The sequence below is a fragment of the Pyrus communis genome, chromosome 11, assembly GCF_963583255.1.
Source record: "Pyrus communis chromosome 11, drPyrComm1.1, whole genome shotgun sequence".
Classification (NCBI taxonomy): domain Eukaryota; kingdom Viridiplantae; phylum Streptophyta; class Magnoliopsida; order Rosales; family Rosaceae; genus Pyrus; species Pyrus communis.
Window position 1 is genome coordinate 26,237,937 of NC_084813.1, and position 13,722 is coordinate 26,251,658.

The window sequence follows — 13,722 nt, forward strand, 5'->3', positions numbered from 1 at the left end:
TCTGTGCTGCCTTCGTAACTTTATTGTTCACTGCACTTTCCCTTTGCGTATGACGAAAGACTATATGACCGCCAGACTAGATCTCTTTATTCTAACGTCCTGCATTACTGCATTTGCTTGATTTTCAGGTACATGTTTCCGTTATCTTCCCATTTTATTTCATTGTCCTGCACATTTGTCAAACTGTGATTATCGGAAATGTATGAATGCCTATAACTAGTTTCTAACAATACTTCAGAATTTGTTTCATTTGCAATTTGTTTCAGGATTTTTGAAAATATATAGTCATGGAAAGTGAGAGAGAAAGTAGCGAAGTTGACGATAGTACTTCCATGGAATCCGTTTGTATAGACACTGATGGTATCATTGAAGAATTGACAAGCACCATCGGAGCAAAGCTTCTCAACCATTCGCCATTGCCAGCATCCTGCTGCATATTCAGAGTTCCCCATCAGATTCGGCGACAAAAAATACAGGCATACGAACCTGATATCGTCTCAATCGGGCCCTTTTACCGAGGCCGCGGTGGCGATCAATTCCAACTCATGGAAAAGGTGAAGCGCTGGTACTTGCAGTGCCTTCTCGCAGACGCAAACATAACTTTGGCAACCTTGATCACTGGTGTCGTGGATTTCAACAAGCGTGCTCGTGATTGTTACGCAGAGCCATTGGATCATTTCAACAAGAAAGACTTCGTTGAGATGATGGTAATCGACGGATGTTTCCTAATCGAACTATTTCGAAAAGGACTTTCCGTCGATCAACAAGACGAGAACGACCCCGTTTTCAATGTGTCCTGCATGCTGCAATATCTTTACCATGATCTTCTCCTGCTAGAAAATCAGCTGCCATGGTTTGTTCTCGAGCGGTTATACAGTTCAACCGCCATGAAGAATACTACTTCCGAAGGAAATGCCTCCTCCCTCACCGACCTTGTCCTCAACTTCTTCAGACAATCCGTGGCGGACGATGGTGTTTTTATTTTCAAACCGAGTCCGAATCTCCCTCCCGAACCCCTGCACATACTTGATCTCATAAGAACCGTGATCGTTGTTCCTTTTGAAGATTTAGGCTCCAAACGAAAAGAAGAGGGTGAAGACCAACAGCAGAGCAAGGAGAGAGAGCTGCCGCAGAGGGTTCCGAACGTGACAACTCTTTCCGAAGCCGGCATTAAATTCCAAAAAGTTTCAAAACCCCGGACTGCATAATGAACATAAAGTTTGAAAATGGGGTGTTCACGATTCCACCACTAGCAATCGACGAGCGGACAGGGCCGCTCTTCAGGAACCTCATCGCCTTCGAGCAATGCTGCCACAGCCGCCTCCACAAGATAACATCTTACGCCGTCCTGATGGATAATCTCATCGATTCAAGCAAGGGCATCGACCTTCTTTGCGAGTTGGGAATACTGGTCAACTGGCTGAGCTCGGAAGACGCTGCGCAGTTCTTCAACGAGCTGTACAAAGACACGACGGTCATCGGATTTTACTACGAGGGACTTTGCAACGATGTGAACAAGTATTACAAGATTGACTGGAACAAGTGGATGGAAAAGCTGAGGCGCGAGCATTTCGGTACGCCGTGGGCGATTATTTCTTTGGTCGCTGCGTTTGTTCTGCTGGTGCTCACAATGTTGCAGACTGTATATGCAATTCATCAGTATTATCATCCTCCTAAATAGTTGTATCAATTTGTTATTTGTCTTGATTTTCTTTCGTTTCCAACGCTTAAGGTTTGGACATGTGATGGGTTTGTGTGTGTGTGTTAGAACTTGTGAGAGCTGCGAGTTTTGTCCTTTGAAGTTTTTTGGGACAACCATGTAGACAGAATTTGGGTGTGACGGCTTAATCACGTGACTTGTCCTACCACGAAATAAGATGCTGTCACATTATCATTTATCTTCTACCTATATTTTTATAAATATATAACCTTCTTGATCTGTCCTTCTCATTTCGCTATTTTTATTTTTTTTCAGTGTTATACGATAACAGAAATATATATTTTTTGATTCACTCTTTAAAGATTAATTATAAAAAAAAAAATCAACTAAATTATAAACTGTGCAACATTGCAGTTGAGAAAAAAAAAGCCAAGAATGTTCAAATTAAAAGTTGATAGCATACTTTATCCGGGTATCGATGGTGTGGATAGTTGATAAGTACGTCTGTACATATCTATATAAATTAGTTGATAACAATAACATATCGAGATACCGTTGAATAGTCAAACTAACCACGGGTTGACGTGGTTGACCCAAAGTTTTTACAGGCGAGCCTTTATAAGATTAAAAAACAGAACAAGAAGCTACCTGTATAAAATATTTTCACCAAATTCATCGATCCGAACCTTTAAAATTTGATACAACGGCCAAAAATAGAGGTCATTTTTAAAAGTTATAATAACTTTAATCGTTAAATCAAATTTCAAAAATTTGAATTGATGAATTTGGTGAAAAGGATCCGAAGATGATCCTTTCCCAAATATTTAGGGCACTAGTGGATAAAGAAACCGTTTAGAAATTTGAATAGAATCACCACCAAAACCAAAGATCTAGAATGTATTTTTTTAAGATAATAAGAATTTATTAAAAACCAATCGAGAAGGTATAGAGAACAATTATGTTCAACATAACTAAGAGGCCACACAGGCTAAAAAAATCACATAAATTTACAATTACAAACCATTATGAAGACAATATAATTGTCGAACCACCACGGAGACCCGTATCTAATCCACAAGAAAGATAACAACCCTGCGAGTCATAGAATCACCATAACAACATCATGAGAAAAAACTGCACCACCTATGATGATCTTGCAATTGTCAACAAAAATGTACTTCTATGAGTCACGTCCAACAAATGTCGAGTTTTCTCCTCATAATTCTTCGCTATGTGCACAAACTAAAAGAAAAACAAAAACCAACCTTAACTGTGAACAATAGCCGCTGCTTAAAGATCTGAGTTTGATTCGTAATCATAGCCATCACAAAGACTTTTCTCGGTAGAGCAAGACAATAACCTTAATCACAAAAACTCTTCTTGTGACAACAAAAAAGCAACCATAAATAATAATAAACACAAAAGAAGAAAAAAAAATCAAGAGAGATTGTCGTCAACTCCAAAGTTAACGGCCAAAGTCAAGGCTGTTGACAATTATTATTATTTTATATAGGTTTTTCTCTAGATAGTGGCTATCCAAAGAGTTAGAATTTAAATTCAAGGAAGTTGCTTCCCACTTTCGTATATTTCTCCCGGTGGTTGACGTGGTTTTGGCGGTTGGCAACGGACGGCATCCAAAAAAATATTTTGCTTCGAGCTGCTTCGAGAAAGCTTGAATTAAAGTCAGTCGGTCACTAAAAGTCTAAAATCCAATCTGTGTGCAATAATAAACCAACAACTCCTCTGTTTTCACGTTTTTGTTTTTATTTGGCCGGTTTTTGAGATTCCTTACGTACAGAAACTTGTTGGAATAATAAATGTTTTTTTTTGTCTTCAACTCATTACGTGACAACCATTTATTTGACAAATAATTTATTTTTTAAACATGTAAAATTATTTATAAACGAGTGACATTATTAAGACTTTATTGAGACTGAACATTATTATCTAGTAATATTTTTTTTATTTGTAAATTAAAAATATTAAATTCAATTAACAAATATATTGAATTCGATATTTAAATATTAAAATCGTTATTTACGAAAGTACTACCTGCGCACGGAAGTACCATCAGGTCAGTTGGTCAACCACGACACGCGCATTGTCTCATGTATTTAACGCAGAACCAAGAGCACAAACTTCCAGAAAGAAAAACGGTTTCGAGCTGATGGATAAAGTAGCACAATACGAGCGCGTTTTCAAGCAGTTTGATGCCAACGGAGACGGAAAGATATCACCTATGGAGCTGCAACAGTGCGTCGGGGCGATAGGCGGCGAGCTCTCGCTGACGGAGGCGGAGGTGGCGGTGGAGTACCTAGACTCGGACGGCGACGGGCTGCTGGGGTTGGATGACTTTGTCAAGTTCATCGACGGAGGATGCGACGAAGAGAAGGTTAATGTCTTGAGGGAGGCTTTTAAGATGTACGTGACGGACGGGAGTGGGTGCATTACGCCCAAGAGTCTCAAGAGGATGCTGAGTCGGCTTGGCGAGTCCAAGAGCGTCGACGAGTGCAAGAACATGATTGCGATATTTGATCTCAACGGCGATGGGGTGCTCAATTTTGATGAGTTTAAGGTCATGATGTTTTGATGGATGGTGTATATATGAAGTGTGATTTTGGTTTGTTTTTGCTACTTTTGTAGTCTGTTATTTGATGTTGCTTGATTTTACGGCTCCAGTGCTGGTTTCGGCAAATCTAACTTGAGACAGAGATTGTTACATTCATTCATTTTCTTCTGTAGTGCGTATTTGGATTAGGCTGGTTCATCAGAACATTGTTTCTACTCTTTGTTCCTGAATTCGAATCGCCTATTTATATATACAAATTAGTTTAGAATATTGCATTTTTGTATTGAAAATTTGATTTTCTACTAAGTCGTCTACCTTTTCTCTCTTTACAAGGGTTGGTGTTACTCCTTGCTCATGCAGTTTCAATTGTCTACCTAATGCTTAACTAATCGGAAATTTTCAATTGTCTACCTAATGCTTAACTAATTGGAAATTTTGATTTAGTTACGGCATTTTAAATCAATCATGCATTGTTATGTATTTTAAACTTGCTTATCTTACATTTTGTCGTTGGTCTGGGATATAATGACCACGACATGCATCCCATGTGCAAGAGGGTCTTCTCTTGTTCAACATTTTGAAATATGAAAGCATCGGTTCAACGGAAAAGTTGCTACTTTGTGACCGAAATATCATGGGTTCAAGTCGTGAAAATAGTTTTTTTTTATAAAGTAAGAATAAGGCTACATATACTATAGATGTTCCCTCTCCTCCCTCTCTGATTCTCGCAAAACGAACGACCTTGTTAGCTCGGGTTTGAATTTCAATTGACTGATGTTTGAATGAGATAGTAAGTGCAGCACATGCTCCTATACATCAAAGCAATAAGAAATCACTTATATATAGAACCAACCACCATTGAAGCTCTGCACCAATAAACTAAGTAGCTAGTGCCTAGTAGTACCAATGTCATTTATTATTTGAGGAAACAAAGATGTTACATATATATACAAGCAGAAGAACCCTGTGACATGCACCCATAAACATGTCTTCTGTTTGCAATGCATCCTCCCAATACTTTGTTCACACATAGTTTGCCGCCGCCGCTTTCACCAGCGGCTTACAAGAGCTCTCACTGATCAAAATATTCTCCCCCTCCACGCTTTTCGACTCCTCCACCAATCGCGACAACTTGTGGACAACTTCCCCTGCACTAGGCCTCAAACTAGGGTCTTCGTTGACGCAGGACCTTGCTAGATTTGCCAGTGTGACAGCTGCGTCGAACGAATAGTTATCCCCCAACGCGCTGTCCATCCACTCTCTTAACTCCTCTGCATTGTCCGAATGCAACACGGATTTGATCTTCTCTAAGAGGTAAAAGTTTTCTTCTCCCTCAGCGCCCGGCCTGCTTATTGGCGTTTGTCCACACAAGACCTCTAGCAACACGACGCCATATGCGAAAATATCAATGCTTGGAGAAATCACACCCTGGTGAACATATTCGGGTGCCATGTAACCCAGGCTCCAAGACGCGGCAGGGCTGGTTGGACTACAATGTTGATCGTCGGAGTCGTTTTCAGCACACTTTGCCATGCCGAAATTCCCAATCTTTGCGTTGAATTCTTCGTCTAGGAAAATGTTTCGGCTCTTTACATTACGATGGACATAAGGGGGTTTCATAATGTGGTGCATGTACTGCAAACCCATGGCTACATCAAGACATATCCTCAGCCTTTGGCTCCACGTTAAGAAACAATAGCACGACGCAATGAACTGGTTTTTGATTGCCAATCCGCCATGGAGCCAGTCCTTCAAAGATCCATTGTTCGCGTACTCGAAAACCAGAAACGATTCTTGCCCCTCTGGCCTCAAGCAAGTTCCCAACAGCCTCATTATGTTGGGGTGATGGTGAATGGCATCGTGAAAAAGACCAAACTCAATCTTCGAAATTGTATCTGGCTGTATGCGCTTTACTGCCAAATTCTTCCCGCTTAGGCGGCCATGGTACACAGATCCTTCAATGTGGTTGCCGGAACTGAAGTCCTCGGTTGCTCTGCTCAGCTCCTCAATTGTATACATCTCCACCAGCACCTTTCGCAGCGTGGTTGTCTCGATGATCTGACTGTCAAAAGTATCTTGTGATCCCTCAAACGAGACTTTCTTGTCACTTGTTGTCCTCACACTTAGGCTGAGCTGTTGCAGCTCCACATCACGTTCTTTTGGTGAAGTCTTTTTCTTTTTCTTCATCTGAAATAGCAAGAATGCTGCCGCGACCGCAATGCTGGCTCCAATAATAACTCCGCTAAGCGCGACATACAATCCCATCTGGTTCATTTTCGCCTTCTTCTTGTGGGGACTAACGGCAGGGATGCTAGCTGCTGGAAAGCGCAAATTGGGTTCCCGGGGCTTTGCTAGAGGACCGAGTATAGGTTTTCCTTCAAGCGGAATCAAAAGAGATGTGAAAGGTGTCAACCTTTTGGGTCTAAAGCTTTTGAATGATCTGTTATTTGCAGATATGATAGCTTCTTGTGTTGTATTGAACTTAACAGCCAAATCAGAAATCGTGTCGCCTTCGCTCACAGGATATGAAATCAAGAGTCTTGACTGTGTCACAAGTCGAGATGATGAAGAAGGACAAGCACATCTCAAGGGGATCACCAACTGAAGCTTATCAGCAAGCCCCCACGGCGAAACGCCTGGATTCTTCTCTCGAATAGCTCTGCAGGTTGTCAAGCCCTCTAGTGACTGAGCAATGCCATAAAAGCTCTCACCTTTCACACTAGTCTTTGTCAACTCGGCACAAAAAACACCACCATTGCCGCACTCACAATCAATCGGTATCAACAAAAGCTCGTCTTTAGGAAGAAACTCCGTGTCAGCTGAAAATCCGTTCGCGTCTGCTATCACAAACGGACTGATGCCCAAGTAAGAGCTCAGATTGGAAAGAGAGGAGTAGTACGTGTTGGTGCGAAGAATCGCGAAAGTTGCACACTTGTTCTCTACAGATGATGCATTTGTAGCGTTGCAGTAGTAGCCGGATGCGTCGGGAGACGTGGACTCGCAGCTCAAAATGTTGTGTGATTTTTGTTCAAATGCAGACACAGTCAGAAGTGAGAAGAAAAATAGGAAGGAAGAAGCAGAAGAAGCAGCTGCTGCAGCCATGCCGATGAACCACTAGGCTGACCACTCAGTTCCACATGAGCCTATAAAAAATAAATACAGTTTAAAACACTTTGAGGGAGTGAATATTTTGGATCTATACAAATATAATTTAGACAATTGAACTGGAGAATTTTACCAAAGTTGTTCATGAACAAGATTCTTGGGGATGGCAAGGAATTTGTATATATTAATCCCTCTGATTCCAGCTGTTTAATTAGTCCTTACCTTGGGCTAATCCATCCATCCTACATTACCAAATGCTAGCTAATGGGCAGCTACTTATCCCCAAGTTCCAAATGCCACTTATCAGTTACACTTTTCTCTGGATAAGACTTGTTATCGATACATTATCCGTCAGTTAGCAATTAACACTGATGACAAGCAGTTATTCTCTAGACAAGAGTTCATTAGTCACTTAAAACGACGAAATATTTGATATAGTGTTGATAAGCTATAGATAACATAGACAGGTAGCATGTCAAAAGCAATCGTGTGCAATTCAAATATTATCCACATAATTGATACAAATATTGACATTTTCGATACAAACGAAAGAACAAACGTGAATCATTTGGAATGAAAAGATGGAAGAAGCTAAATTGGCAGGCAGGCAACATCAGTAGGGATAAAAATGATGCAAGATTTGGAGAAATTTGAGGACGAAAATGAACTGAAATACAATGGAAGAGACTGATGCAGGTTAAAAGTGAGGCATGAAATAAAGGCCTACGTGTTATTGATAGGTCAAGTTGGTTATGAACAACCTAGGTTGACAACCTCCACCCTTCACCAATAGATCAAATATTCGTTTTCAGTCATAGCTTGGAGATGAAACCAATAAGCGTGTACACAGTGAGGTAGTGGAACATTGGAACACACTGATGTTGTGAATTCTCTCAATTAGACTCACTGAAGAAATTAGGTTCAGGGCAAAAGGGGTAAAAGAAGATTTAGGAAGACTTGGAAAGAGCTTCTAAGAAAAGACATGGAGTATTTTGAGCTAACGAATGACTTGACACAAAACCGAGCTCAGTGGTGTTTTAAGATTTATACAGCCGACTTCACTTAGTAGGATAAGACTTTTTTGTTGTTGTTGTTGTAGCCTCTCTGAAGAAATTCTTGTGGGTGACAGTGGAACTAAGATAAAAAATCCTACCCACTCACAGTGTAGTTTGCCTCTCTGCATTTAGGTGCCACTTTATCTCATGTAGTTACAAATCCGATGTAAAGGATCACTACATTGTGAGGAAATCAAACAATCTACCTAATCCGACTTTCGAACGGAAGAATTTCTCAAATTTTTGGTCTGTCAAGTCTATCTAAGATTCAGTTCAGTTAATTTGTTTTGGAAAATCCAACTATAAAGTTGGAGGTAATGAGTTGCAATGCCCATATTTCACAAAAAAGTTCGAGCACAGCCCAAGAGGGCCAAAGTCGAATAAAGATGGAAGGCACTTTTCGTTCAAAACAAGATTAAGAAATACAAGTAGCAATGGATGAACCAAAGAGTCCCAACAGTGAAGGGCACGTGATACCACATGCTTACCACTTCCCTTGGTCAACAATGAAAGATTTACCAAAGTACCAACTTAGGACTTTGGAGTATGCACAAGTTCTAAGTTTCTATCCAAGTCTAAGTTAACTCGGATCACCTATTAAAATCACGTTAATAAATCTGGTCGTTATCGGATCATTTATTAAGAACCCGTTATGACAGAAAAACTACTCGCATAACCTATTAAGATGGCACGAAACAACGCAACCTCTTAATGAGTTGGGTTGTTATCGGATTATTTCTTAAGAATCCGTTAAAATAAAATGTTTGACACGAAGTAGTCCGCTAAAATAACATGTATGACACAAAAACAATACAAACACAACAAACGCAACCCGTTTGCCATGCTCAAGTGAGATTAAACTTATTAATAAAAATTAAGAACTAGATTTGCCCATTTCTCATACGCATCGATCCGATCTCGCATTTTTCTGTTTCATTAATTATGTAATTAAGCGTTTAATTATATTCTAGTTTATGTGTTTTTATAGGTCTTCCGAATGTAATTTCTTCTCTCGCACATTTACGCCATCCTCGAATAAAAAATAAATAGTTTCATGCAACAAGTCAATAGTGGATGCCAAATGCAAACATTGTGTTCAGATCGCATATGATGCCTGCTGCACGTGCTCTGTAATTCACAGATCAGGAGAACAACATAATCTTGATATCAAATAAACATGCGCTGACGTGGAATACAGGATTTTCTGGAGAAAGTTTTCTGAGAAGACAATTTTAGCCAAACAAGACCATATTCATACCAAATGTAGGCAGATAAAGATTTTCCCTCATAGGGAGAGCTTTCATGCACGGAAATGTTACAGAGTTAGGGTTTGTTTGGTATTGCTGTGCTTTAAAAAAAATTATTTATGCTGTGCTGTGAGAATAGGCAGTTGTGAAATAAAGTAGCAGAATGTTTGATAAACTTTTTTTGTAAAAGTGCTTTTGAAAAAAAAAAAAAAAAACAATATTATAATGTTTGATAAACTTTTATGTAAAACAGATGTGAAAAAAAACTGATTTTTCAAAGCTAGGTTTTGCAGCTTTGTGTTTTTTGCTTTTTTTCACCCAAAACTGTGAAAAAAAGCTAAAGCTGAATGATTATCAAACATAAGAAAGCTCACAACTTTTTTTTATAGCCATTTTTTTCAGAATCACCTCAGTACCAAACTAGGGCTTAGTATCCCAAATCAATTACATATCGCCATGTAAAAAAGCCAAAACAGATGACAGTGAGTGAGATACCGCCTCAGTGACATCCTGGTCTCATGTACGTCTATTTACAGGGCGGCCATAGTAAGGCCAAATTCACCTTATACCCATTCGATACTAAGACAAATAATTTCTGAGTACGTGGGATTCTGTTCTCTCTCCTCCCACAGCTGATCTCAAAAGATAAAACCATGACGATTTGCAACACCAAAATCAGCATTCATATTTACGATATTTACGCAGAAAGTGGGGAATCCCTAAAGGTAATGAACATGTCATCACAGCCTCGAGCAACCCCATAACAAATAAAAAAGATCGACAGAAATGTATGCAACGTATCAAGGGATTGCCAGCTGCAGGATGTCATGATATTCAAGTATGAAATGAAAGTTGTAAATAAGGATCGCAGACTCGCAGTTATTAGTCATGTTAAAGCAGTTGTATGTGTCAATTCATCGCTCAAGTAATTTTATTCCATAAGCCTGATTACGCTCGAGAAAGTAACATACATGGAGTGAATGTGCAGATAACACGTACAAATTTTATTATTCATAGCGCAGATAACTACAATTCGATCATAGAGGTGCACTGTAAATATATGTTGATAAGAAAAAACAAATTGTGATGTGTTTCCCATACCAGTATCAACTTTTTTGTTGAACTCCCTCAACGCTACTTCTCAAAAGGGATATTACTGTAGGAGGCTCAGGGGCTCCGAACACAGAACTTCCTGCAACTATGCAGTTGGCTCCGGCTGAAGCTGCCACATCAATTGTTGAAGGCCCTAAGCCACCATCTACCTGTGACATGAGATTGAAAGTAACTTTAGTACCTGTCCCTGGAAACCCAACCCTTAAAAAATGTGTGTCGAGAGATGCAACTTACCGAGGGCGAACTAATATACAGCAATAGACAAAAAACAGAACAGAACTTCTATATAGAAAAGTTCAGAAGAAACATAACGGATAATTAACTTACCTCGATATCTAGCGAAGGGTACCTTTGTCTCAGTGTGCGCACCTTCTCCATCATTTCCGGCATGAACTTTTGTCCACCAAACCCAGGTTCTACGGTCATAACAAGGACCATTTCCACATGATTTTCACCTTCAATCTGTGGATAACACAACATCATTTGAAAATCTTTCTGGAGTAGACAGCTACTGAATACTAAACAATGCGTACGATGACAAAAGATGAGATTTTCTTTCTTATGTCACTGAATGTCATGCAAGTAAGCCTGGCCAATCAATACATACACAACTAAACAGAACAAAATATTTGAAAAAAAAAAGGATGAAGAACCAGTTAGATTGAAAGAAAGAAAGAAGTAAGACCAGAGGATAGACTTCTTCAATTGGCGTTCCTGGCTTTAATGCCACACCTGGCGTCATGCCCTTGGACTTAACTCTTTGAACAAGTTCTTGCCAATTGTCTGCAAAAAGAAGGACGACAAAAGTGAATGAAGGAAAAATAGCGAGTCCCTCCTGTATCAAGAAAATACCACACGAACAGGGAATGGAAGTAAAATAGGAACATCTCAATTCCCGACTACAACCAACCTTTAGATACTTCAACATGAAATGTAAAACCTGAAGCACCGGCTTTTCCCATAGGTTCGACATAATCAAGAGGATTTGTGACCATTAGGTGACAATCAAGATACGCTCTGTAGGCGGAAAAAAAAAAAAAAAAAAAAAACAAAAACGAATGATACCACCAACATTCATTTACGCTCGATAAAAATGAAAATAAAATATTGTCAAGGTAGTTACTTTGTGTGCTTTCTCAAACTCTGAATGACCGGAGCACCGAGTGTTAAATTCGGGACAAAGTGCCTGTTGGTAAGAAACATAAATGAATAATAAATGAATTCAAGACCGCCACTTTTTACAGTTGTGAGAAGCAAACGTTGCGATTAACATAGAACACAAGTTAATTACAATGTCTTCAGTAAGCACATAAGAAATTTTTCATAAGAACAACAGAAAAAGAAAGCAACTTCATGGGTATATTATGCAAAGATGTCGACTTGAACAACAACAACAACAAAACCTTATCTCTAAGTGGGGTCGGCTGTATAAATCCTATAGCGCCAGTGCGCTTGATTTTGCGCCAAATCTTCCTTTAGTAACTATTAGCTACTTCGTTGTATCAAAATTCAACCAAGTAAATAAACTAGCTAAACAAAAAAGGAATTAGCAAACCTAATTCGTTTGCAGCCACTTGAGATTCATGGGAATTACTAAAAGGGCAACAAAAAAGAATCAAACCTACCCATCCTGCAAAAAGTACGAGAATTTTGTCAAACATTAGACATGGTATTAGTGACGAAACATTGAAAATCATCGGACAAAGACAATAGAACAGATGGGCTGAGGGCGTACCATGATGTCCATGTGGAGCCAATCGGCGCCGCATTTGAGCATGCGCTCGGCCTCTGATGCCAAATTAGCGAAGTCCGACGACAGCATCGACGGTGCTATTTTCGCCGCCACACCCATTTTTTTCAGAAGCCGCCGGTCTACTTAACTTACTTTTCAGTTTTTGGTGGGAGCGAAGACGCCACAAATCCGTAAAGAAAAATAGCCGCCGGGGTTGGTGGGAGCGGGACCAGTCGTTAAGAGCACTTCCACCATGCTCTTGACCTGTGGACAGCGCCCATTGGCAATCCAATCCCTTTCCAAATTAGCTCCAGCCCATTCGGGTAATTGGGCTTAAGGGGAGCCCGTGGGAGAGGACAGGCGAGAGTCCAAAGCTTGAGCGCTTGAGGGGGGGTGATGCAAGGTTGATGTCAGCCACGTTATAAAAAAAATTACGTCAGGCGCGTGTTATCGACAAGATTTCAAGCGATGGGACCCCTGTTGCAGCCCTCTAAGTAACAGTCGAATCTGGACCGTTTGATTTCCTGATCAATGGTCCAAATTTTTCCAATTTTAAAAATTAATAAAAATAAGAAAAAATAGAAATGTTTCAGGGGGAACACGTGTCACAATCTGGACTATTGTATTTCAAATTTTTTTGTCATCCGTCTGTTTAGCTTAATTAAGTTAATAAAAATAAATAAAAATCCGAAAAAATTTCAAACAAATTTTAAAAAATTATAATTTTTGTTCAATAAATACCTTACAATTTTCTCCTAACTACACCACATTTCAATATTTTCAACAATTCTAAACATGGAAGGACACGTCACGCGATAGAATTGGTTAAAAATCTTATTGAAATCTATCCAAAAAAATTGTACTTTCGGATAATGACACATGGACGTGAAGAGATGGGTTAAAAATCTTATCCGAAATTTAAAAAAAAATATTTTTTATTATTTTAGAACATAAAAAATACTAATATTTTATTGCCTATTGGCATTGCTATTTAGTTTAGGGGTGGAGATGTAAAAGGTAATTACTGTTCATTATTAAAGATAGTTACTATTCAGTGGAGGGGATTCAATTACCAATTGTCATTTGTTTTGGGGGGGGGGGGGGGGAGGAGAGGTGGCTGAGTGGTTCAAGGCGTAGCATTGGAACTGCTATGTAGACTTTTGTTTACCGAGGGGGGGGGGGTGGGATTTCCTACACTAGAAGTGCTATAACATTCCACGCCGCTCTGTTTATGTGTAGTT

General features: G+C 39.5%; 3 protein-coding genes and 1 pseudogene across 3 annotated transcripts; 2 read left to right on the top strand and 2 right to left on the bottom strand.

Annotated features, from left to right (window-relative positions):
* Window positions 1-199: 199 nt before the first annotated feature.
* Window positions 200-1,912, top strand: LOC137749216 (UPF0481 protein At3g47200-like; annotated as a pseudogene).
* Window positions 1,913-3,819: 1,907 nt separating this feature from the next.
* Window positions 3,820-4,432, top strand: LOC137709470 (calcium-binding protein CML38-like). The gene has a single exon (XM_068448562.1). It carries the CDS (start codon window positions 3,828-3,830, stop codon window positions 4,248-4,250), a length of 423 nt encoding a protein of 140 aa, XP_068304663.1. The 5' UTR covers window positions 3,820-3,827; the 3' UTR covers window positions 4,251-4,432.
* A 394-nt stretch (window positions 4,433-4,826) lies between these two features.
* LOC137709305 (protein LYK2) lies at window positions 4,827-7,331 on the bottom strand. The gene has a single exon (XM_068448390.1). The coding sequence runs from the start codon at window positions 7,329-7,331 to the stop codon at window positions 5,253-5,255; it is 2,079 nt and encodes a 692-aa protein (XP_068304491.1). The 3' UTR covers window positions 4,827-5,252.
* Window positions 7,332-10,494: 3,163 nt separating this feature from the next.
* LOC137708399 (ribulose-phosphate 3-epimerase, cytoplasmic isoform) lies at window positions 10,495-12,701 on the bottom strand. Its single transcript, XM_068447462.1, has 7 exons — window positions 12,485-12,701; window positions 12,375-12,379; window positions 11,873-11,935; window positions 11,660-11,766; window positions 11,435-11,532; window positions 11,077-11,211; window positions 10,495-10,898 (listed from the first exon to the last, which is right to left on the bottom strand). Exons 1-7 carry the CDS (start codon window positions 12,599-12,601, stop codon window positions 10,743-10,745), a joined length of 681 nt encoding a protein of 226 aa, XP_068303563.1. The 5' UTR covers window positions 12,602-12,701; the 3' UTR covers window positions 10,495-10,742.
* Window positions 12,702-13,722: the final 1,021 nt, after the last annotated feature.